Source organism: Mya arenaria, chromosome 1 (genome assembly GCF_026914265.1).
Source record: "Mya arenaria isolate MELC-2E11 chromosome 1, ASM2691426v1".
NCBI lineage: Eukaryota > Metazoa > Mollusca > Bivalvia > Myida > Myidae > Mya > Mya arenaria.
The window spans coordinates 1,633,456-1,660,530 of record NC_069122.1 but is presented as its reverse complement, the minus strand read 5'-3'; the positions used below and the strand labels follow the sequence as shown (position 1 = coordinate 1,660,530).

General features: G+C 34.7%; 1 protein-coding gene across 3 annotated transcripts; it reads right to left on the bottom strand.

The window, feature by feature from the left end:
* Positions 1 to 631: 631 nt before the first annotated feature.
* LOC128239485 (uncharacterized) lies at positions 632 to 17,061 on the bottom strand. 3 transcript variants are annotated; one of them, XM_052956154.1, is made up of 8 exons: positions 16,995 to 17,031; positions 16,718 to 16,845; positions 6,858 to 6,904; positions 2,854 to 3,004; positions 2,109 to 2,136; positions 1,715 to 1,930; positions 1,234 to 1,346; positions 632 to 859 (listed from the first exon to the last, which is right to left on the bottom strand). In XM_052956154.1, the coding sequence occupies exons 2-8, from the start codon at positions 16,805 to 16,807 to the stop codon at positions 716 to 718; spliced, it is 789 nt and encodes a 262-aa protein (XP_052812114.1). In that variant the 5' UTR covers positions 16,808 to 16,845; positions 16,995 to 17,031; the 3' UTR covers positions 632 to 715. The 3 variants fall into 3 exon arrangements, with proteins under 3 accessions (XP_052812114.1, XP_052812120.1, XP_052812121.1); XM_052956160.1 differs by lacking the exon at positions 16,718 to 16,845 and having other exon boundaries at positions 16,995 to 17,061; XM_052956161.1 differs by lacking the exon at positions 16,718 to 16,845 and having other exon boundaries at positions 16,881 to 17,014.
* Positions 17,062 to 27,075: the final 10,014 nt, after the last annotated feature.

Genomic DNA, 27,075 nt, shown 5'->3' with positions numbered 1-27,075 from the left:
CATTGGTACTGTCCTATGAATATGGCGCCTAGGTACAGTTCTGTGCACTGTGAGGCGATATGTTATTGCGATTTTGATTATCTAGCGCTATGGTATTGTTATTGATTTTGTATTTGCAGGCATTTTGGTGCTGATGTGCTACTTTCGTATCATCTTATCCTTTGAAATTGCTTTGTGTATTATCAGACGCCTTGATACTTCGGTGCCATTTAAATGTGCGAAATATCAGGCGGTTAAGTGCTGCTCTATGAATTACCATGTAATCTGGTGTTGCTATGTATATAACCAGGCCGTTGTTTACTGCAATGTGCTTTATCGGAGACTTTATTTTTGATCTATGTGTTATCATAGGCTTGTAGCCGCTTTGTATATCATCTGAAGATTTGGAACTTTAAACAATGTTAATTTTAGGAATGACAGACGCTATGTATTCTATAGAAATTCTTTATTCTACGCTATTTGCTTGTACGCTTGTTGATGCGATACTCAAATTAAGCTTTAAATCTTTATGTTTTAACAACGACACACGGCGCTGATAACGTTATGAGATGTGCACGCTCTTGTTTACAAAGTTGCAAAATCAAAGGTACAGTCTGATTGTACAAATCGAACACAAAAAAACACGAATATCCAAAGTTTTTAAGGATGCATTTTATTATTAGTTTTACATTTGTTCACAAGCGGCCAATGCAAAGTATTCATTTTGTTTTGAAGATTACGTCTGTGCTGGCGTCGGGGGTAGAAGTTGCAACACTGTCTTGATATTCACTTTGACCCTGTCGCCATTTTCGTCAAAAAGAGGGTTCAGAAAAAATATCGACTCGATCTGGGTGGTAGTTAGTGTGGCAAAGAAATGTGCCTGAAGCATATAGTTGTTTATTTCCAGACAACGTGTGAAAATATAGCTTTTCTTGAATATACATATACCTCATGCATAGTGAAATACAATTATCACAAACCAATAGTGATATGATTCCATTTCTTTTAAATTTCAATTGAATGACAATCAGTGTAAGCGTGTACATACGATATCATACCGGTACGATAAACACGGAATACGATTAGTTATCCAACAAATCTGCTGATTGTTTATCGCCATGGTATCAATAAGATAATTTACACGGCACACCACAAAGCTAAAGCAATTATATTTTTTAAAGTTTAATGCATGTAGTTTGTATAGGCATATTGTATAAGTTTCTTATATATAAGATTCTTTTTTATCAAACCTACTGATTTATCCCCGGAGACTTTAAGGGGTACCAAGTGGACGCCACTTCCGATTGTCTGCAGTACAGACTCCGCCTCTCGCTTCCAGAGGTCAATTACTTCAGTGCCGTTCAAGCCTAGTGGAAAAAGGTGTTTCGAGAACTCATCGTAATTCAATCGTTACTCAATTAGGAAATCAAAGGAGATACTTCCATCTTGAAAAGTACCATTGGTGTGACAGCTTAAAAGTTAGAACAACGGACCTTTATGTACTTAAAGTATTTCGGGGGTAAAAATAGACTGACTTTAAAACTTAATTGAATCAAGTGTGTAACCGAACAGTAAATATGGCCTAGGTTAGAATTATTTGTAGCGGTCTGCGCTTTAGGTGTTTTTATATAATAGATAGAGCTGATGAACATGTTTTTCTTTTTAGATCAATCAATTCATGGTTATTGTTTATATTTACCACAACGAAAATAGTCCTACCGTTTTGAACACTTACCGGTGAATTCTATGTTAACCTCTATCCAGAGGGCTTCTAAATCGTACATAAGGAGTGTTTCGTTGACATTTTCAACCAATGCATCTTCGACTTTGAGAACTGACTTGCAGAAAACGCCATAGTCGAGAAGTGGGATAGTTTGTACTTTACGAAACCCCAACCTTCCTATGCTATTTATTCGCCGATCGAGAATGATAGCATTCCGAACATTCAGGGCTGTAGAAGAATAATAGAAATAAATGTAATTGTGTTTAATAGCCATACGGTAATCTTTAATTTTAAATTGAATGATATAATATAATAATTACTACTGTTAACATTGATATGATCAGTAAATTAAACTAATTTGAAAATCTATTTAATTCTAAACTTTGAGAAAAATAAAAAAGGTTACCAAAAACGGCCTGAAAATCACCCACGACCTAAAATATTTGTCAACAGTGTTAAACCAACAGATAAACCACTTTCACATTTACGACATGCTAAAATGACAATACATATGAATATGAGTAATGAACAAACTGATTATTTTCACCTTAGCTTTCCAAATTGCTGAATTTATAAAAACAAAATATTTTTTACTCAAACTCGAATCTATATGATACCTTTTTAAATACTCTTTGATATGGTAATTCGAATAATGGATGCTATTTTTCCATAAACTCTTCATGTTTAATATTAAGTATATATGCTTCAGTTTGTGTCTGTGATTAATGATAATAAACGAATTGCAATCAGATGATTCCAAAAAACAACAAATAGGAACAGTTGCATTTAAACAGGGACAGTATTTTACCTGCATTGAATTGACACATTCATCTCATGTGTCCAATACATTTGATTAACTAGCGTTCGGAGTATCCAAGATAAAGACATTCGGCCGATTTGTTCGGAACATTTTTAAAGTTAACAGCACGATTAACAAGATTTTGATTATAAGTTAATATATTTAAATAAAACAAGTCCAGCTGAAACCGTTGTCTTAATCTTGTTAGAAGTACTGTAGATCAAAAGTATATCCCTGTTAATTTTTTGAGCAGTAAAGACTTTAAAGCTTAAAACGACACCGTTAACAACGCTGTTTACTTTAACAAAGTGCTGAACGATCAGCCCAGTGAATAGCTTTTTTATATTCATACCTTATATTTCAGAAAACAGTTTACAGCTGAAGAGGGTCTGCAAAGTTTCTCGACAATTCTCTCCAAGCATCTGTCTATGTTGGAATCATCACAATCACCATCAAGGTGGATGTTTACCAAGTACTTATTCGCAAGGTTTGCACATGACATTCTGCAAGAAAAAACAAAGGAAATGGTATGAAGGTTTGTTCTTCATTGTCCGGAATAGTTTTTAACGGAATGTCTTTATTGAAGGACACATTGTTCGATATTTATATTATACTTTTCGCGGGTACATCAGCAATAACGGTCGATCATATCCTAATGAACTTATCGTTTTCATCCATTTTAGGCAAACTATATGAAGTGTATCGAGTTGTTTTCATATCCGTGTTGCTGTTTTTGAATTAAAGCCCATTTCCCTAAAAATATCAAACGATGAAAACGCACAGGGTGCTGTTAGGTTAAATGAAGTAAGTCATTTTGGTCAAATTTAGCGCAGTTTCGTATAAAAAAAATCACAGTTATTTATGAGGAATAATAAGGCCACACCAAATCGATGTTTCGTTTTTCGGAATTACTCAGGTATTATTTTGAAATGTGAAAAATGAAAATTCTTTTCGCGACCGCACCAATATTTTCATCGCCAACCGATTTTTTGGTAAAAGTTATACGAGGTATGTTCGGAAAGTTCCCGGACTGAACGCATTCCTTTTGAAAAGCTCATTGTATTATAATGAAACTAAGTACGGATTTACTACATCTATTATTCCATATCACTCTTAAATTTCGATTCCATAAATATAACAGTAAAAAAGTTACAATAAATTTAAAACATGTACCAACGATATGGCGGAGCAACCCGACGTTAAAATTTATAACATCAACGTCAATTCAGTTTACTCTTTCTCGAAATAGCGACCATATGCTTGCACGCAACGTTCATGTCTCCTGACCCATGATGTGTAAACAGCTTGAAACCATTTTATCAAATGAAGACATTATTGTCTGCACGTGACGACGTAGGCTCTCGAGATCGTCGAATCGGATTCCGCGTAGCTGGGCTTTGACGGCCGGGAAAAGCGCAAAATCAAGTGGCGCAAGGTCTGGGCTGTAGGGGGCGTGCTCCAACCTGCCGATCCCGAGAACATCCAACTCCAACTCTGTGTACTAGGCCCTGTGCGCTGGGGGCATTGTCCTGGTGTAAGAGAACATTTTCTATGTCCTCTTCCATGCCGGGCCTCTTCTTGCGCAGTGATTGGACCATATCCCGCCTCACGACCTTTTCAATAAATAACACAAAATTGAATACCAATTTGACTATTTGAAAAATAATGCATTGTGAGGTTACACCGTTTCACTGCTGTTATGATTGAATTTATGCATCAGTTCTCTATATTTGATTCATAGCATGATTATATAAATGTGTAATTTCGTTTATAAATATGTTTGTAAAAATGTTTACCTTTGAATAATACGCTGCATTTACGGTAACGCCCGCCGGGACCGCATGTGTCAAGATTACGCCGTTGGCGTCCATAAATACGATGAACATGAATTTTCCTTTCGATTTCGTCACCCTGGCCTTCTTTGGTGGTGAAGACCATACTTTGCTGTTTAGTCTCTTGGTCGAACAGATGATACCACGTTTCATCCGTTGTGATTATTCTTTGAAGAAATCTGTCCCATTCACGTCGATAGGACCTCAAAAAGTTCAAAGATTTATTCACCCTATCCTTCATCTGATTGTCATCCAACAGCCTTGGTATCCAACGAGCGCACACCTTTGTCATCTTAAACTTTTCAGCAATTAACTTATAAGCTGTTGCTACCCCAATGTCACATTCCTCGGCCACTTCCCGTGTAGACACTCGTCGGTCCCTATCAAGCATCGACTTAACCATTTCGCGCTGTTTCGCCACAAGTGCCGGCCTCCCACATCTCTCGTCGTCGGATGTTGACTCGCGCCCCTCCTTAAAGCGTCTGTGCCACTCAAAAACAGCTGTGCGACTCAAAGTTTGGTCTCCAAACGATTTTTTCAACTTTATCAATGTTTTCGACGGTGAAACATCTAAACTCTGGAGAAACTACATCATGACACGCTGTTTTTCAATAATTTCGCGTTGCATGTTTGCTTTGAGCACCTGTTTCGGATTTTGTTTTGCGAGGTGGTGTCTTCTCAAATGACGTCTTGCGTATTTTACTAATGACGTCATGTTGTGGTTCGACGTCAAGATGACGTTTCCCGCGTTTTTTTAACGTTATAAAATGCGTTTAATGTGAACATTATAGGAATATATAAGGCTTGCTCCACAACAGCAAATATTATGTTGCTATGGATACAATATTATTAGAATGTATTGACTTAGGCAAATGTCCGCTTATTATCAAAATGAATATATATGTGTCTCAACTTGACCGAAGTTTCAAAGCTCTACTTTGAAAAATAACAAAGTTATTAGTAGAGTCCGGGAACTTTCCGAACATACCTCGTATTATAATTAATTATACTTTTCCTGCGCTGTTCAATTTTTTTGTAAGGGAAGTTACACATGCGTGGACTTTTATACTGTATATCGACCGGTTTATGATCGGTTTCAATAAATTCAATCAAAATTACGACTTTCGGTAAAAACAAGGTGTCTCGCATTTTGGAAATTTTACAAAATTGCTTAATTGGTTAAAAAGTGGCTTATTTTATAGATGGAAGTTGGCATTTATGAAACATTACTTCATTATTTTATTCAAGTCATGATTCTCGTCACTATAATTTGACCTTATGAGGTCGATGCTGTAGAAAACAGCTGAACTGAACATGAATATGCTTCAGTGTTTGGTAAGAAATGATGTATCACACCCGTTTTTGACCAAATACTGACAAAAAATGCAAAAATAATATCTGATCACAATTAGCGGTCAGTACAGAATTCAACACTTGTCCGGTTCGCCCTACAAGAAGGTAAGCTTAACTTAGATTGATTACCTTTATTTTGTTCCTTGAACAGTAGAATCTGGGATAAATAAATCAACTCCTCGACCCTAATCGTATTTGGAACATACATTTATACTTTTAATTTCGGTCAGCACACGCCACTGCATTTACTGTGATATTCAAAACGAAATTAAGTCAAGATATTAAAATGTATTTTCACTCCCAAATTGTTTGATGCTTCCTGTGTAAAATATCATTTTCTAAACATCCAAAATATATCTTAATAAATCTCTAAATACAATTGCAAATGATATTACAGTGATTCTGGAAGATAAGTTGTTTCAAACGTTTTCCGTAAAGCAGAGTTTTTGTTGTTTATTTCTTTTTATCAATGATCATCACACTAAAAATATGTTATGATCAATTCAGAAATTTGGTTTATTCATATACTAAGCTAACTAAAACGGATAAATAAATAGAATGTATTAGAACATGTTTCCATTGTCCAACAGAGATTAAAGTCAAGATTGTATTCGAATTTGTTAAAGGCAATTTTATTGAATAATCTTTCTTCTGTATATTGATAATTAGAGCAATTGTTTCATTTCTTCGCTTGCTGATGGTTTTATGAAACTGCCGTTCATTTTGAAACATGGCAACCTATAGTCTTTCATTGTGAAACATTGAAACCTTCAGACTTTCATTATGTAACTGCCGTTCATTGTGAGACATGGCAACCTACAGTCTTTTATAATAAAACATTGAAATTATCAGACGCTCATTATGAAACTGCCATTTATAATGGAACAATATTTATGCAAAAAGTTACAAAAATGTAAGGCAACCTACAGTCTTTCATAATGAAACATTGCAACATACAGACGTTCATTGTGAAACTGCCGTTTATAATGAAACAAGGCAACCTGCAGTCGTCTATAAAGAAACATTGCAACATACAGACGTTCATTGCGAAACTGTCGTTTATTATGAAACATGACAACCTACAGTCTTTCATTATGAAACATTGAAACCTTCAGACGTTCATTATGTAACTGCCGTTTATTGTGAAACATGGCAAATCTACAGAACATACCTGTCAATAGTAAACAGAAGTCCGAACAGCACAGCCTTAAACAGGACCTTAAATGTCGAAATTAATATATACCATAGTATGGTTTTGATAAGAAAAAACATAAAACTTAAGTCAACTATTGGACGCATGCAAGGGGAGTGTATGTCTTTACAGTTACAATATGTTGTTTAGTTTGATTAAAAAGTGTTTGAATAAAATTTATAATGACATTAATAGAACAGGGCAAACGCCAATGACATAGAACACAGAAACATCCACAAACCAGAGACATATGGAACAACAGCACAAAACTCAGCAGACAACACAGTACATATATACTTTATAACAAAAGGGTTGGGGTGTCAAGGATTGTTAGGTACCACATTGGAACGGTCAGTAAAATGTAAATTTATTGGGGTTTTTAATAAGTTTATGTGCACAACCTAATTCTTGTCCAAACAATCCCGAATACAGTAAAAATGCAAATGGTAAATTTTACAATAAATATTTTTTTATAATAAACTAATAGGTAAACTCCAAGTACTTCTATGATTATGGATCCCGGCTTTATCTGCAGACGAAGGAATACAATTCAGACGCCAAAGACATAGAACACAAAAACAAAACAACACAAACAAGAAACATGAAACAACAGCACAAAACTCCACAAACAACACAGTGCATTTATATTATATAAAAAGGTTATGTTTATCAAGGATTGTTACGTACCGCCTTGAAACGGTCAGTAATGATATAAACCAGTACTCACGTTCATTGTTCTTCGTATCAACAAAAATCCTCAGACAATAAAAAATGTTCTATGAATTCAAAGTTTTCGTAAATTAAACAAATTATGGATAGAACGGTGATCAATTAGTTGATAATGGAAAATAATTGTTTGTTCTGACATCAACTAGATCAAATTAAATAAACATACCTTTAAGGTAAATGTTTTAGCATTTCTTTAAGATAATAATTAGTTTAACAAAATATATCCTTTGATGAAAAAATGCAATTAAATGATAAAATTATTGCTGGGGGATGTAACTTTTTTTCCAAATTTTATCAAGGAGTGTATTATTGAAATGTATGTATCAACTCAGTATGGTTATTTTGAAGCAGATTCACTTGTAATTTAGTAAATACATTTTTGCTGTTTCAAATAAAAACGTTTTATAATCTGTTAAAATACCTACACTTTTTGACAGATGCTTGTTGATAGGTTGAGCCAATTTGTGTTTTCCGGGTTTGGAGGCAGGGGTGGTGTTTAGTGTTTATATTACAGCAACACTCTTCTGGTTTCTGTTTTTATTGCCCAAATGTACATTCATGCAAAACAATATAAACGAAATATGTATGTATATCATGTAATACAAAGCGTTATAACAAATGATATCAATGTTAACAAGTTTATATTGATCTAACTCTTTGTTTGTCGAACCCGATTAGCATTATTTTCCACAGCAACAACTAAAAATAACTTGGTTAATGCATAATTTAATAAGATTTTAACTTACGTTTTAACTTTATTCAGGATTGTTTGGATAAGAGTGAGGTTTGTGCACGTAAACTGGCTTAAACTCCAGTAAATTAACATTGGACAGACCGTTCCAAGGCGGTACCTAATAATCCTTGATAGACATATCTTGTTTTATATATATATATATAAGATAAGATCTTATAAAGCACAGTACTTTGTAGATATTTCTGTTAAACTAAAATAATAAGATTTCTAATTGTTGATATTGTCTGTTTTGAAGGTGTTGATTTTAGTTTTCATCGTTGCTATTGTTTTCTCTATTTTAGTCGTTAACCAACATATTGGACAAACATGGCATCCTTCCGTTTTTTATTTATAGATGAAATATTTTCCTAAAAGTATCATGAAATTATTTGATAACCAAATCTTTTTTTGGCATTAAGTCACAAAAGGGAATAGTTTTGTATGGTATTTCTCTTAAGCTAACTTTATTAAACGAATTTGTTATGAATATTCTAAATTAACCCCAAAACACCTGCGAAATATATATGACATTCCCAAACATTTGGATTTTTGAGTTGATTTTTATTAGACAAAAATCACATAGCCTGGATGCAACAATATTGTACGTGTTATGCTTGTTATTATTTAGAAGGATATTCACACTCTTTTTGCATTTGAATTCCCGAAATTTCGTATCTATATTTAGGTTCAGCGATTGTGTGTACACTTCTTTTTACATTTTATAGAGTTTAGTTCAAATTGAGATTCCCAATGTTCTTCTCGAGTTCTATTTTCAGGTTCAAGTTGTATTATAAAATGCTTGACTGTTTGTCGACTGTTTTACTATTTTCTTTTGTATTTTCCTCAATTTTATCAAGTTATCTGGTGTGTTGTATTTTATGCCTTCTTTTTTCAAACTGGTTTTCCAGTCATCAGGAATATTGCGGATTAAAGTATGATATTTATAAACCATATATACCAAGATCGTAAAGTCTCGATACGACGTTAAAGTCATAAAAAGATTTCTTCTATAGTCATACAGATGTTCGACATATTTTACAACCCTATCATGCCATTCGTTTTAAAAAAATATGTTTTAATATTAAGTAGTTTTTTTTGCTGTTGTTCCATTTCTGTTGCTACTATCGCAGCATCCGTCTTATATGTAAACGATGCCGATGAGTGTATAAAAGTCCGAAGAAAAACTTATTTTAGTTACAGGCAACTAATTAAAGTATATGTTAACTGTGTTATTTTGTAGTATTGCATGTCTATGTTTTTGTTTAGCCTTTCGGTTCAAACCTCCGTCGTTTCAGACATGAGCAAAATATTTTCTCTCCAGAAGATTTTAGCCAATGAAAACGCTTGAAAGCTGAGTTCCGGATTTCACGTTATATCTACCCTTACAGGTTCATAAATGTTTATGGGGGTACATTTTGTGCTTCAACGCCACGTAAAACAGCAGGTCCTTTTAGGGATTTTATGTTTGTGTTGTTGGAAACATCCTTATAATGACCCGACTGCGTATTTGACATCAGATTCCACTTCTGGTTCCCCATTTTGTGTTATATCGACCTTTTTACACTCAACTGAATGTGCACATTATTTACCTTTACCAAAACAAACGATTCTACTTCTTGCATATTATTCAGAATATTGTTAATTGTATGCAATCACATTTACAGGTGTTGATTCTTGTTTTTGAATCATTTGGAAAAAGTCAAGGATACAAAATGAATTGTTTAAGCATTTCTGAGAAAAGTCTATGTAAACTTTTAAAATCAAGAAATGTTTGGACCGTAAATAATTAACAAAAAAATTAGTTTACAATCAAAATATATTTCGAATTTACTTTGTTGAACGGTTTTTAATTATTTTACTGAATATTGCGTCCATATTTCAACAAGTACATGTAAATGGCATTTATCTTCGGTTCAAGCACTTCTTCCGCCTATAAACACTAATGAGCTGCGACCTTTATGAGATAGGATGTCCGCATAAATACGTTTGAAACATTAAGAGTAATATCAAGTACTCAAGTAGGTACGCATGCAACGTAAGTTAGGGGTGGGTTTGAAAGGTTATTTATACTCGCACTCCGGCAAGGCTTATAAGGTGAGTGCTCCGATAGATTGTTAGTCATTTCACGTTTTTGGATCAAAGTGCACAAACAGATTATAACCCTGGTTAAAGCAGCTATTTCGATTATTTGACGTGCTCCAGTGTAAATCAATGTCACGCGGGACACCCCCCACCCACACGCGACGGGGAATCAAGCTTTGACCCCTTAAATGAAATTGAAATGTGGTTCCACTAGACAACGGATCCAAGGTACGAGTCAATCACCTAAAAAGGCTTCAAATACTAAGCAATCATAAAGTCTTATAATTATTTGATAATTGTACAAACCAGGAGATAAAATAAATAAAACAGTGGAATATTGCAATTAAAAGAGCTATCACAAATTCATTGACCGACCTCGATAACGGCAGACACAAAAATGAGCAAAAATCAAGTAGTTCCACTGACTGTATTATTTGTGTAGAAGATTTACTGAAATAACATGTTTAATATATAAGTATAAATGAAATGTATAATTATATAGTTACTATGTTTTAATGTTATTTTACTGTTATTCCATCGTTAGTGTCCAGTATGTACGAAATGTTATCTGCACGATTGTTATTCTTCAACTGTTGTTGTTACGGGGCTCATAAAACCATATTCGGTTTCGAGCTTCGCTCTCACCCGGTATGGTTTCCTTTGCCACGTATATCCCATATCGGGTCACCAACTAACCCCGTATATCCCATATCGGGTCACCAACTAACCCCGTATATCCCATATCGGGTCACCAGCTAACCCCGTTTATCCCATATCGGGTTACCAACTAACCCCGTATATCCCATATCGGGTTACCAGCTAACCCCGTATATCCCATTTCGGGTCACCAACTAACCCCGTATATCCCATATCGGGTCACCAACTAACCCCGTATATCCCATATCGGGTCACCAACTAACCCCGTATATCCCATATCGGGTCACCAACTAACCCCGTATATCCCATATCGGGTCACCAACTAACCCCGTATATCCCATATCGGGTCACCAACTAACCCCGTATATCTCATATCGGGTCACCAACTAACCCCGTATATCCCACATCGGGTCACCAACTAACCCCGTATATCCCATATCGGGTCACCAACTAACCCCGTATATCCCATATCGGGTCACCAACTAACCCCGTATATCCCATATCGGGTTACCAACTAACCCCGCAACTTATACTTTTATTTAGGTTCACTTTCACATTTATACTTGTAAATGAACGTATACATTTTACATCACGACTGTCATATCTGCACCACCACACGTTGCGCTCGGTCGATCACCATCACCACAATGGAAAAACACACAGTAATTATGATGAAGGGTTTTAAATGGTAAAATAATAAATAAAAATGGGTTGTTAAATGTGATACCGAAAATATTATACAATTGATATGTGCTATAATGGATGGCTGTTGCCAAGCCATGCATGATATGGACTACTGTTGATCACGTTTCTCTTAACAAAACATTCTCTTTAAAATGACGTATCTGATCTTTGAACAGAAGGGCTTTGTTGTTAACAATTGGTAATTAGGGATATTTTATTACTTTCCATTCCAAAGGTTAGCTTTTATAATAAGCAAATTATAATGTATGTAATTTATAGGGGATATTATGATAGGACGTTTTTCCAAGGACGTACACGTATTCCGAATCCGCAACAGTTTAAGTGAGGTTTTGGAGTCTAATATGCAAGATGGCGGCGAAACAATGACAAAATAGGATTTTCATAACCTGTTTTCGCCTGGTTAGTAGTATAAAGTATACATTTCCAAAATATCATGACGCGCATTCGGCTCTACAATGCCTCCATCACCTCTTTATTTCATGCTTCTAGGTTACGGAATAAAAAACCTCTTGAAGGAAAACCTTCGGGCAGTCTGTTGTTTACCAATTTGGGAGCGAGAATGTGATACTTTTAAAGACGTTTATGCTCCCAAAACACATTTATTTGCAATGTTTTCTCCTTTCACATTTTTTAAATGTGGTGTTTTAATTTCCTTACAATTCCTTTGCTGTACAAGAGCGTTCATGGTCAATTTATTTTTGGTTTAACCACCTAAATGTGTGCTGATAACAGTTCAACCACCTTTTGGCATCTGCACTGAAAGACATTTGATGAGCTTTTATAAATGAAAACAAACTGTGTGACAAATTAAACTTGTGACAAACGTGTCATAATATTATGACAAGCGTTCCATAATAAAATGCTACCATGTGTTGAAAACTTTCTATAAAACAATAATAATAATAATAAAAATACCTAATGGTGTACAGCCATATGTGTATATTATTGATGCTTATGCTTTTTGGGATGTTGTTGATTGTGCTAAATATAAAATAAAACTTTCATAAATGTCGCATATATGAAAGAGATCACTTTAGCTTTATCAGCTATTTTACGACACACACGTATCAACATTTCCCTCTTCTTTAATCATCACAGTACTACCATTTATATGCCGAGCTCCCGGCAAGACTACTACCTTAAACATCATTCGGGAACTACCTTAAACATCATTCGGCAACTACCTTAATTATCATTCGACAACTACCTTAAACATCATTCGGCCCACCTTAAACGTCATTGGGCAACTACTTTAAACGTCATTGGGCAACTACCTTAAACGCCATTCGACAACTACCATAAACGTCATTGGGCAACTACTTTAAACCTCACTCGGCAACTACCTTAAACATCATTCGGCAACTACCTTAAACATCATTCGGCCCACCTTAAACGTCATTGGGCAACTACTTTAAACGTCATTGGGCAACTACCTTAAACGTTATTGGGCAACTACCTTAAACGACATTGGGCAACTACCTTAAACGTCATTGGGCAACTACTTTAAACCTCACTGGGCAACTACCTTAAACATCATTCGGCAACTACCTTAAACATCATTCGGCAACTACCTTAAACATCATTCGGCCCACCTTAAACGTCATTGGGCAACTACCTTAAACGTCATTCGGCAACTACTTTAAACCTCACTGGGCAACTACCTTAAACGCCATTCGGCAACTACCTTAAACGTCATTGATATGACGCGCATTTGGATTGAACCCACAACCTTTCATCCCGAGGAGGACGCTCTAGACCACTTGGATGTCGGTGCTTTAAACCTACCAGCACATTATGTTTATCTAACACCGTTACGTCTGTTCTTTTTTCATTATGCTTAAACGTATTAAGAAATGCTATGGGGAACAAGCGCAAAAATGTCTCCCTGTCGGTTGTATCGAAATTATGCAATATACTTATCAGTAAACTATTTGCAGATCTTACACTTTAATACTTGCTTGGTGTTTGTTTTCATAGTATGCTCTATACGTACCAGTAAATTCCATGTTGACCTCACACCATAACGCCTGAATGTCATCTGGGTGCTTAGTATTTACCGCCTTTTTCTGTTCTTGAAAGCTTCTTTTATAAAGCAATGGCAGTGTACCGAACTGACGAATGAGTTTTAACGAAAACATATTTTGAGGATTGCTGTCATATTTACATATTCTATTTAGATATTCCTTTAATTAAAGCTCCAAATTCAAGTCAGTGTCATATGAACACTCTCGATCCAAAATACTATGACAGCTTAATGTCCTAGAATGACTGTATTTATTAAATTATGCAATTTATTTCTTAATATTACTTCTGTATTCAATCTGTATTCACTGTTTCCGGTAAGAACTTCCGGCGTTATATTTACGAATTTAACTGCCGATGATTAAATTAAATTGACGTCATTTCGCCCTAAATTTTCACCGAAAAATGAATAAAGACTTCATTTTAAGTATCAATGATCTTACATGAATTGTCATTTATTACAAATTGTTATAAAACTCGCTGTTTGAATTAAAATGTATGTTATGCAATATCCTATAACTATGTATGAAGTTGCTGTTGTTTTACTTTATTAAACAAAGTAAATAGAAAACGGCCAGACAGAAAAACATGCTGACTAAAAATATAGAATAGTTATTTAAGCATTGAGAGTCGATAAAAAGTGGTATGAAATTTACACGTTTCTGTACATATATTAGCATGAAAACTGATGTAAATTAAAACAAAACGCTAAAATGGTCTTATTAAGGCTGTATTTAATTACAAACACAAAAAATCACACATGTAAATAATATATCAAACAGCAATGCTATGGTATTCAAATTATGCAGAAAGTCTCGGATTAATCATAATGCTGATAGGTCAAATAGGTTATGTTAATCATGATCATCTCCACATTATGTCAGTAGTGAGTATGACATCCAAGACTGGCAACAAATGCATCAATTCTTCGCCTCATAGACCTACAAAACTTGTGCACAAATTTCATGGGAATGTGGTCAAACTCGAAGAGCAATTGTCAATTCCTGAACGTTGCGGCGGACGCTGACGTAAAAGACGTCATAGGAAATCACACATATGTTTCATTTGGTGAAACAGAAGACCACGAAAGAGTATCTACGCCGTATGCCGTATGAGGACGTGCGTTGTGTTGCTGAAAAATTACGCAGGGCGTTGATTTACCATAGGCATTACTACTGGTTCAACGATTTGGTCTATATATCTTCTCGCATAATCTTGGGCGAAAAAGAGTTTAGATTTGAATAAGTGATAAATTGCCACCCGAACCAATACAGAAGAAGAAGAAAAGAAAAGAAGAAGAAGAAGAAGAATAAGAAGAAGAAGAAGAAGAAGAAGAAGAAGAAGAAGAAGAAGAAGAAGAAGAAGAAGAAGAAGAAGAGAAGAGAAGAAGAAGAAGGAAAGAGGAAGAAGAGGAAGAAGAATAAGAGGAAGAAGATGGTTTGTTTTATATCCAAAAATCCATACGGCCCATGAGGACAAACAATATTTACAAATATTTACAAATGTGATATACACATACATGCTTTGGAGAAGACACACACTAATAATTTAAACAATGCTTTGAAGAAAGCAATGTTACTTTATAATAGTAAGTTGTCTTACATAGCCAATACAATCTTATTATTAATGTACTATATGAGTCAGACTTTAACACATATCCATCAGTGACACGGATATATTGCATTATGCAGTAACGTGCTTTCCGTTCATGACGCCGCCTGTCATTGGATATATTTAAACGAGATACATCACTAAATATCACGAAACGCTATCGACGAGCAAGATCGTCAACCGCCCACTGACTTCGATCTCGACGGAGACGCTCAGTAAAAATCATGCCGCGATACGGTCTTCTGCAGAGAATGCCCCGCTCGAGGAGCCGATTTCTGTTGCCTAAAATAATGCTCGTCGTTAAACGCGCTGTAACAAACCAATCACGGAGCTGACGTGTACGTTTGTAATTGTCCTGGCGTGCTGACGTCACGCGTGGCGCACCTTACTTTGGCCTGTTTCATTAACTCGCTTAACTAAGCGTGATATTGTCGACCGAGACACGTTAAAACGCATTGTAATGGCCTCTTGTGTACGTCTTCACTCTAGCATTGCCAAACTCCTTGCACGATTCTCATTTCTTAGTCTAGGCATCGAAAGTTATTGAAGGACGCACAATTTTCGTCAAAAATTATTTCTGTAAATCAATTTCCAGGAATATATGTGATACCTATAGTTCAAAAACTGGTTGAATAAGTAGCACGTGCAAAACGTGCGCCGACCAACACATAAATCCATTGGTGTGTCCTAGAACGTGATTTTTATTTTGTCCGCGCATAAGAGACATGAATTAAAAACATCCATTGGAAATATGATGATAACCTATAAGTTTTAGTTTGCGAACAATATATTAACGTTCTTTTATCCATTTTAAAGCTGCACTCTCACAGATTTTGACAACTTTTTTGTCTTGGAACGAGCCAATTTAAGTGAAAATGCGTGTAAACCTTTCATATAAGACTGCTGACAAAAATTGTCACAGATTTTTCTATTTTAGTTCAAAAATAGAGTTAGTAACGCTTTAACCATAAAAGATAAGTTTCGAACTGAAATATGAAAACCTGCGATCTAATATTTTGTCAGCAGTTTTTTTTATCACTAGCACTAGTTTGCAGATATCTACGCAAAAACATGCTCATTCCAAGACAAAAACTTTAAAAGATGTAAAAACGGTTAATCTGTGAGAGTGCAGCTTTAAACATTATATTTTACAACGATTGTGAAGAAAGTTATGATAATTTATACTAAGTCACTCTTGTTGGCACGATGTTGCACGAAAGTGTGGTCTCGTGGTGTGGGGGAAACCAGAGTACCGGGAAAAAACTATCGGTCTGACTTGGTGACCATTAAGCAAACTCACATGCCCCCAAGCCGGGAATCGACCCGGGTCGCTTTGGTGAAAAGCGAGTGTGCTTATCGGTGGAACCTCGAACGTTTTTCTTTGCAGCATTTTTGTTTTAAATATACATCAGTTTATTTTAGATTATGCTGAAACAGAAAACAGAAATAAAACTAATACATACTTGTTTATTGTTTCTTGAATGCTAATCAATATATTCCAGAAATATTTCGATCACTGCTTCACTGATTAATAATTAAAGCTTAACTGTAATAAGTTATCTTATAACATTACTTACGTGCATTTTGCTATACCTTGAAATCTTTATGCAATCTGCTCAGTTTAAGCTAAATATACAGTAATTAAAATGGATTATATTCTTCTCATTACTTTTGTGATAAATTTTGTATCGGGCGGGTTAACGGAGCATACGAATTAAAACATGTTTTAAAATAAATTACACGGCACTTTGAGTTGGTTTAAATAATATTTATTTAGAAAAACAAAACAAGATCAAGAATAAAAACGTTCAGCAAAATCAAACTTGTACAAGTAAAACGCAAGCTAAAAAGGTCATGATATAAATAAGGAGAAAGTTTAAAGTGACACTCTTGTTCAAAATCAATGCATTCACATTCACAAACGTAATCTTTGTTTGATAAACTTTTAACTACTCACTAAATAATGCATTAATGGAAAATATGAATTACTTATCAGAAGATTGTAACCGTGAATTGACTAGCTGAAAAGGCAAAAATATTAAATTGACTGGTGAGTGCTAAAAGATTATCAGTGACCTATCGTCTCATTAGGTATTCTGCACCAATCTTTCAATTCAAAATAAGAACCATTGTTTTCGACATTTAGTCATCTTTTTTAGCATATTAACACATTTGTATAAATTGTGGTCAATCTTATTTGGGAATAAGATTGCATCGTAAAAATTACAGAATGGCATGTTTCTGTCGTTCTAACAAGCTGCGTTTACAATGTTATGAAAAGATTGGTGTCAGCTACTATCGAAAATAATAAAGAGGTATGGACATGAGTAAATTACAGAGAACAGACGTGTAACAGGGTGTAAAATAAATTAAATACAAGTGTAAGAGTGATTGGGAAAGAAGAAAAAATGACATGGCAAGAAGTAGGGGGTAGAAGTCCGGTTTATGCAAATTGTGTTAATGATGATTTTAAAATATGTCGGTTTGTTTGACAAATGTTTGCACATATTTTGAGAGTTTGTTTGGTCATTTGCCCTTTGAGCCGAGGGAAGTGTTGAAGTGTGATCGGCCTGAAGTTATGATATTTTGCAAGTAGGCTTGCACTTGAATCTTGGTAAAATGGGAAAGGAAAGACAAGAGAAGGTATGTGTCTCCAATTTCCCCGCATTGACAACATGGACTATCTACAATATTTTTAGAGTATAGGTGCTAGTAATAAGAGCCTTGCGTCATGCACACTCGACTTTCGATCTTCTTCGTTATAAAACGGAGGAACAGTTTAGTTGGTTTTGTTCAGATTGCGTTCGAAGGCTGGAAAGGAATGGTTTCGTCACGAAGGGCATTCCACGAAAAAAAAGAGGAAAACAAGTGTTGAAGACAGCTTTATTGAAACACATAGGGTGAGCTTGTCTTCGCGTCTACTTGCATTTAGTGGTTTTAGGGCAGTTTCGATGTAAAGATTGTTTACGGACACAAGACTGGGTGCACCGGAAATAATTCTAGCGGCCTCGATTTGATATTTTTTCTCAGGTTCTTCTTCCACTTGCGAGATATTGCCCCAGGAGAAATCAGTTCTAGAGAAGTTAATGATGTATTTATGCATGATACGTTCAAGAACTTCGCTTACAATCGTAAGCAGGGAAATCAGACGATAACTGCTCCTGTCTTAGGGATCCGACTTCTTATGTATAGTACAAAGGTTTGCTAGTTTCCTAAACACTATCTTAGCGGATCAAAAACTTAAATAGGTTTCGAAGGGGATGAGCTATTTCCGAGGCAATTTTCCCAAGTACATAACTATTCACAGAATCAGCTCCAGTCGCCTTGCCGGTCTTCAAAACCATGATTGAATCAATGCCATCTTGACATTATATATTGAAGTCAGTCATAGTTGGCCTATCCAATTCACTAGCATTAATGGTACCAGTATGACCATCCAGAACATTCAATGTAGATTGAGATTGGAAAAGGTATTCAAAAGATTTGCCTTGTCAGAAATGGATACACATCTTCTGCCACAATACATTAGTGGGGGCAGCTCTTTATATTGAGAAGAAGAGTAAACGAAGTGTTTAAGATCATTTTAAAGCTCACAAGAGGATGATCTGTTTTCACGAAGCTGTTCAGCAAGTTTCTCACAATGAGCGTGTTTGCATGTATTTTGAGGTGCATATAATTGTTATAGAGAATATAAGGTAAATGAAATACGAGCCGACACAGAATGGGTCCTTTTACAGATGGCGCACTTTAAAGAACGGACCATTAATGCATTGAGTAAATGTGAAACATACATATTTGTTAAGGGAGACAATTAGGGAACAATGTTCAATGATCAAATGTGTACAGACATTGCCACCACAAAGTTTGAAAGATTTGATGTTGACTGAAACTCTTTATGCCAAGGGGACACAAGTTTGACCGATTGACCACATAGTTGTATTTATTGAAATGTACATGAGTTTTACATGTTTGCCATTATACAATACAATTCTTTTAAACATGAGTTTTACATGTTTGCCATTATACAATACAATTCTTCTAATATCGAATGCATGAATTTTTTCATGTAATCGTAGACAATTTGCAACAATAAGTCACACAGATGTCTGTTGTTCACTCAAATTCACACTGTTATATATTATATTATATGTTATATAACAGTGTGAATAATATTATTATATATATTGAAGTTTCATTCCCTGGGCGCATGTGATTTCTGTTTGTGGTCGCCATGTCGGACAAGTGGGTTTCCTCCGGTTTCCTCCACAACACAAGACCACACTCTGGCTTAACATCGTGCCATCAGGAGTTTTACATATAAATTATAAATGTTGTAATAACTTTTTTCCCAATCGATGTAAAATGAATAAGCTTAAACTAAGTCTCATTCAATTTTATTTCTTTAACCTTTTCAAGTTCTGAGGAAAATTCATTTGTTGAATTTGAATATCACAAAGATCACAAACATGGCCATGCATCTGGCAACATAAATGTTAGAGTAATGCGGATTGTTATACAATATAATACTGTAATGAAAACTGCCCCTACTGCTTGGATAAAGTTCATAGTTGGGATTATATCAAAAAACGCATAGTGTTTCTTCCACAATATAGCAATTAATTATGATGGTTAACAGATGTGTACCTTTATGGTATTATTGCATTTTTAAAAATATAGTTTGATTGTATTCATAAATTAATTGAAAAATCGTTTTCACCTGTCCTAAGGGACGACAAAGGTGTTTCACTTACCACTACTGCTAATGGAATATTTCAATTAAACGATATTTCTTAAGACAATTCAATAGCTAGCTTTTCGAAACAACAAATCAAATGTAAAAATTATTGCAAAAACTAAAACCAAGATTGCTTACCCGTTGATTTATTTATTGTATTTACAAGGTTTATTTTCACATTGATGCCGCCGACTTATATAAAACATAGTTGTGAGGTAAATTCCCTCTCATGTAGAGTGTCTGTATTCCTGCAAATAGTATAACATATCAACACCTGTTCACGAGAGAGCTGGAAATATGTAATTGGTAGTGCCACGCATTAGGGCATATATGAAAATGTAGCAGTCGAATTCCAAAAACACGTGCGAAAGGGTTTGCTAATATAGTTTCCAATTATTCGTAATTTTCAATAGCTAAGGCCATTCAAACCAAGTTGTTATGGGGGTTTCCTCTCAAAGTCCTGCTAATCAAATCCCACAATTTAAGTTTCAAACTTGCTCAAATACTTCACAAATGACGAAACAAATGTATAATTCAGGATAATACATGGTTGACTATGGCTGTTGTTGATAATTGCCCTGTAAAACAATTTTCCTTCGGGCTAAACTCCTCGGTCAATAACTATTCCTCCTGGGGGATTTATCAACTAAAAGCCAAAGCCATGGCCATCCAGGAATTATTGTTAAAGTAAACTGCTTCTCGAGCCATTTCTTTGTAGCTAGCTCCGGGTTCTTAATGTGGTCTTAAATGGAAGACCGAAGCACGGTAAACTTCCATGTCGCCTTCAAACTGCTACTAACTCCTTGGTGCACACTCGACATGGTAAAATTGTTCTGCTGTATTCCACAAGCAGCATTATTTACAAAGCAAATAGTTTAAGGTAATACCGTTTAAGACGTAGTGCTGTTGGTCTTATTCATTGTTTCATTTATTTTGCTAGGTTACCACAATGATGTTCGATGCATGTAATATAAATATATCTATCAGTGTATGGTTTCATCAGCATAACCATCTGACATTAGATAACCTAATGTCAACTAGTAACAATTTATCCTTATCATGTTGAAAGTACATACAGTACCTTTAAGTTTACCTTCAACATCAATGCAAACTAAATGTGTACACGGAATACATTTCATATCTGTAAGTTTGGCACTGTTCAATGCCTGCAAATGCAAAACAGCATACTGTTGATCTGACGGTATTACGTAGCTGATCAAACATTCGATAAAAGCATTATATATAAATTGGTCGATGGGGCATCAGATATGTTCGTAATTAATCATAGCAAAGGGTTTTTTTGTTGTTCATTGTTTGGTTTTCTTTCTTTCCAAGAGATAGAAAAGTGAATTTAATGTTGCAAAGTATCTTTTATATGATACTTTTTGACAAAAAGAATGTATAGTACAAAACGCTATTCAAACATATGCAACACTTTTAGCCATTATCGCTCTTCATTTAGCAGTTTTGCAAAGAAGTTAAGACTTGCAGACCCAGACTGGACCCAAAGCGTGCGATAATGTTTAAATTGATGTCTAGGTCTTTAGGGTTTAAGACCGCACTTTTATTAAACAAGCAATTTTTGTAGCGCTGTGTTCTTTTACATGTTGCCAATTCTGACGGTCCTAGTAAATGCATCAATGTTTAGTGCGATTCATTCTGATTTCGGATTCTTTTTAGCCTTCGATATAATTGTATATATGAATATATTGATTATTGATTTGGATATTTTATTATGTTCAGCCATTCAACTTTTTTTTTATTTCTATAACGCAATTTTGCTTTGGATCTTAGACTTTGAATTTTTCCTTTGCATAACAGTGTGAAACTGCAACTTAATTGTACATAATGACGCCTTCTTAATGTCTAGAGATTGATTTAAATGATCGTTTCATAGCCCTCATTGGCGGATTTCTCTTTTGTAAGATTAACCCACCTATGATTTTTCCGGGAAAATGTATAAAACAAAGTGATCTTTTATTACATCATTTCATGTCGTTTTAAATAAATGCCCATGTTTAATCAATGCAATGTGCTCAGTATGAGGTCGCCCAGGCCCTTAACATTGGTCAAAATATAAAATGGTATTTTATGCAAAATTATCATGATGTATGACATTATAGGAAACACTTATTACATTCAATCAAGTGTTACCTTTCATCTTTACGGTATTTGTTTATGTTTACATATCCGCGTCACCCAATTCACTCACAGCATCGTTAAAAGTTATGTTTAACTGTCAATAATTTCGCTCATCAACCATCATTGTAAATTTGCTTCATCATGATTAAAATATTTCATTCGCAACATACAATAAGGACCACTTGAAAAACTTCGAAAATTCAAAAGCGTTTACCTTCTGTTGTTCTCAGTGTGTGTTAAACGCATTTGGTTATAATTGAGGACAATGGACTATCGGTGTCTCCTCAAACGAGTTGATTTATGAGTATATACGTGGTGTATTGTTTGTGGAGTTTTGTACTGTTGTGCCATGTTTCTTGTTTGTGATGTTTTGTTTGTGTGTACTATGTCTTTGGCGTTTACCCTGTGCCATTAAACGGGGTTTGTATTTAAACTTTTGGCTGCTGAGCTTGTTTCTGTAGTTTTTCATATAAATAATGATATAACCTTGGTGTCGTCGTAGTGCAAGGAAATTGACCAACATTGGATATAATTAAAATACGATCAAGATATTCAAATGAAATTTAGTATACATGTTGCAGGAGGAAAAAAATCAACATTGGGTGCCTTGTTTATAGATGGCTCCATCGCTAAACCATGTCCATATTTAAAGGAAATCATCAATATAGACTTACATCCAGATTGTACCAAATCAACATATTTTCAGCGCACGATGTGTTAGAGGACTTTAGAGGACTTGATATTGATAAAACCGTCTCTCAGACCATTTCAATTGGCTACATATCGAACTGTATCGAATGGTGTCTACAGCTTATGTGTAAATCTTGACCAGATATTTATTGTGCTTTGATAGACAACTGGTCTCAGTGTCATAACATTTTATCAAGGACCGGCCACAATGCAAAAGTGGGTGGGGAAGGTAAAAAAACGTTAAAAAAAGTTCATGTTTTACTAAGTTTTGAGGATCGATCATTTTGAGAGTGAGACATTTAATATTGGTGACATGACATGTTTTGGGGAAAATTAGGAGTTAAACAAATTTTACAAAAGAAAATGTTATCAGCTTTTGGATCAAAAAGCATTCACATAATTTCGGTCTGTCGACATTATTATATTATATTGTTGTTATGTCCAAATGCCCCAGACTGATTGATGAAATCTTGTCAAATAAGAAAGTTATTCAGATATTTTTTTTTATTTCCGGGTAACAAAAGTGCATATATAATTTTTGAAATAGCTGCAATCAACACAAAGCCCCAAGACATTGTTTATTGGGCAGTTCCGATAAATTTGACCCATGAACATATTCTTTTTGTATTAAGACATTTTCGGTAAAGCGTAAATGCTTTTTTATTGAAAATTTAATTAAATATTCTATCGTAAAAAATGCTCACCTCCTAATTACAGATTTTCACGTCGCAACGGATATATGAATCATGGTTGTCATAAATTGACTCTCAAAACTAAATAGATTTTTTTTTAAATAATGTTGGTCCTCGATTTGACTTGTGCATCGCTGCCGGCCCTCAAGCTTGATACGTTCATTTGATGGTGTTTGCTTATAGACTGTATATCAAATAGTTGTTCGTAAAATTGTATTAGATCAACGATTTTGGAAACATGATCGTGTTTATGTTACATATTTGTTATAAAATATTTCACAACATTGAGAAAAACGGAAACTTTTTTCTCATACATAGTTGTATCCAGGGAACTGGTATTTTTAGGCCATAGGGATATCGATGATTATACCGTAGGGACATCTTGGTTGCTCGCAACACAACCCTTAGTCAGGAGGCTCAAGGTGACATATGGTAATGTTAAAAATGGTTGTCCGGTTAGCACTCGCTTCTCACCAAGGCGACCCGGGTTTGATTTCCGGCTTGGGCGCATATGTGTATGGTTAGTGGTCACCAAGACGGACAAGTGGGTTTTCTCCGGGTACTCCGGTTTCCCCCACAACACAAGACCACACTCTCGCCCAACATCGTGCCAACGATAGTGATTAATATAAGTTGCAACAGCTTGTTTCACAATCGTTGTAAGTCTAAATAACTTTAAAACTACTGTTGAAAATAGTAGGGGACTTATAACCTTATTGACAACAAAATCTGTGTTTATGTTAATGTTACAAAAATCACTAGATAAAGGAAACTAGTTTACCTAGTTGTATCCAGAGTAATGGTCTTTATATGCCTTAGGGATATTGATAATTACACCATCGGGACATCTGGGTTGCTCACAGCAGGACCCTGAGCCCGGAGCTTCAAGGTGACAGATTCCAGGTAGATTATCCCAGTTGAGACACCTAGAAAATACAAACATGTTATCTTTGAGATACATATAATAACGCATTTTCTGGTTTTAAGTATATGTACAAGTCATACAAACATGTTAACTTTGGTACAACATGAAGTAAGGTTCTTTCTGGTTTTATACATGTGTATGAATCAAACAAATATGTTACCATTGGGACAACATGATAGGATGTTTTTATATATAACGAACATAGTACTACATGCATTACTCAGCATTAAGTCAAGCCGAAGTCATGAGGTGAATTCACATCACCAATGTGCATTTTATATTAGTTAACGTTTTCATGACAAAGTGTTGACGACATTGATGGCATTAAAATCTAAATTATAACAATACTTTGACTTGTTTCTTCACAAACAGATATCTAATTAATCAAATAACTTACAATTTGCCGCAGGTGTAGACACCCCTGATAGCGTCCGTAGAGGTACAAAGTTCGCTACATCCGTCGTTCCAGGTCTGATTTTGCACGTAGGACTGTCCTTTGTACCGACAGAACGCTGGAAACATGCTTTAATCTAATGAACAATTTAAATTGAGATTAGAGGATCTATTCATTACACGATGGATGGATGGATGGATGGATGGATGGATGGATGGATAATATCTCAAACATCAACAAGAAGAATGCAGACTTAGAGTATCATCACAAAATATATTTGTGGAAACAATGTCATTGAAGATGAAAATCACGTTTTAATTTGCCCTAACTATAGGGACGTATATGAAAAATATATTCCAATGTTTTGTTTGGAGAAAAGACCGTATGTTTATATAAAACTGTTAGTTTGTTACACAACGCCGAAAAAAACATTTATATTATTAATTAAATACAATAAGAACTTATGTTATTAACATTACTGTGTAGTATCATATAATTGTTAAAAAACACACTCATGTAAAACTTTATTTGTTTAAATATGATATTTTGAAATATAACTTACGTTAAATAATGATATGCCATTTACACGTTTTATTTAAAGATAATCTTCACATGCTTCAATGAAAGTAAACTCTATGTTATGTTATGTTGTGTTACCAAAACAAAACCAGCAAACAAGCACCTGTTGCAGTGAAACAAAATATTTGAATAATTCTCAATAATATTAACTTTTCTTCCTTCTACGTGTAGCTTTAAGCAAATGTTCCACAGCGTATTCATGTTATATAAGTGTTTCGGTCTTCCGGGAGTTGTCTGACAATATTTAACATGTTTTTACATTGCTTCAAAAGTAAGTGTATTTGTATTTGTAGGCAGTAAAAGGAGCAATAACATAACAACAAAATTAAAAATCAACAAAACATCATATTGGTGTGACCTTGTCTGTCAAATCATGTTGAACATTCTTCTTTGCTGCAGTACATGAAGAATGCTAATAACAAAATAAAACAAAACTGCAAATGGACATAAAATTACCGATTTTGCAAATTTTCATCGCAATAAAATAAGGATTGCAATGTTTTCTTTTTATGTTTTAAAACCCGTCGATACAAGATTGTTCATTGGATGCCTCAACCTGAAAAAATATCACAACACTTACAGCTCTCTACATCTGTAGTATCCGATGGAGGCTTTGATGCAAGTAAAGTTGTAGTTGCAACCGTCCATCCACACATCTCCCTGGTTGTAGTCAGTACCCTTGTACGCAATGTGTTTTTTTATAAAACCGTACTGCATGAACTGCTTACATTTTAAATCTAGCAAAGCAAAGAATTAAAATCACCGTACCATCCATGGATAAACATTCACATTAAAACTAGTAAGTCAACAACTTTTATAACATCTAGCAAGTCATAATTCCCATATTTCTCGTTTGGAATATTTTAATGTCCAACTTGAAATATTTATTTATAATGTTCCTTTTCTGCAACACCTTGTCCTTTTTTAAAAAATTGTTAAACCTTGAGTAGGATTAAGGTGAGGAAAATGCATGAAATAATGTTGTTTCAAAAATACAAAAATACACATTTTTTTCAAAACAAAACTTCTACCAATGGGATATGTCACCTGTTGGCAGCGCTCATCATTTAAGGTCACGATGACCTTCTACCTTCTGACCCCAAAATCAATAGGGGTCATATATTGACGACCATGACAAGTGCATATTGCATTTAATGACCTAAGAACATGTCATTCAAACGTTTTTGAACAGAAACAATCTGTTTACAACGACGAGGTTTACAAACAAAGTAGTCCATATGTGTCGTACATGCGTCACAGGCGACACAAAACAAGACAAGATACAACCACTGTGTTCTTCTTTACTTCTCTGCTGCGCATCTCTACAATTTGGATATTTATTTCTAATATGATTGCTATTCGGCTTAAAATATTTCCTTTTTTTTCCAATTTTCAAATGCAATGTTGGAACAATTATACTAATAAATTGTATTGACTGCACACGTATTTGTAGATTTGTTAAAATGGTTCTTAAAATTAATTAATCTATTAAAATGAAAAT

Excerpts from the sequence above, each read along its gene's own strand:
- LOC128239485 (XM_052956154.1), bottom strand. The coding sequence starts at position 16,807 with ATGCTGCAAAGAAAAACGTTCGAGGTTCCACCGATAAGCACACTCGCT. Across the intron at positions 2,137-2,853 it reads ACTGTTTTCTGAAATATAAG|GTCGTGGGTGATTTTCAGGC; the intron begins GTATGAATATAA and ends CAAATATTTTAG. Across the intron at positions 1,347-1,714 it reads GGTTAACATAGAATTCACCG|GCTTGAACGGCACTGAAGTA; the intron begins GTAAGTGTTCAA and ends TTTTTCCACTAG.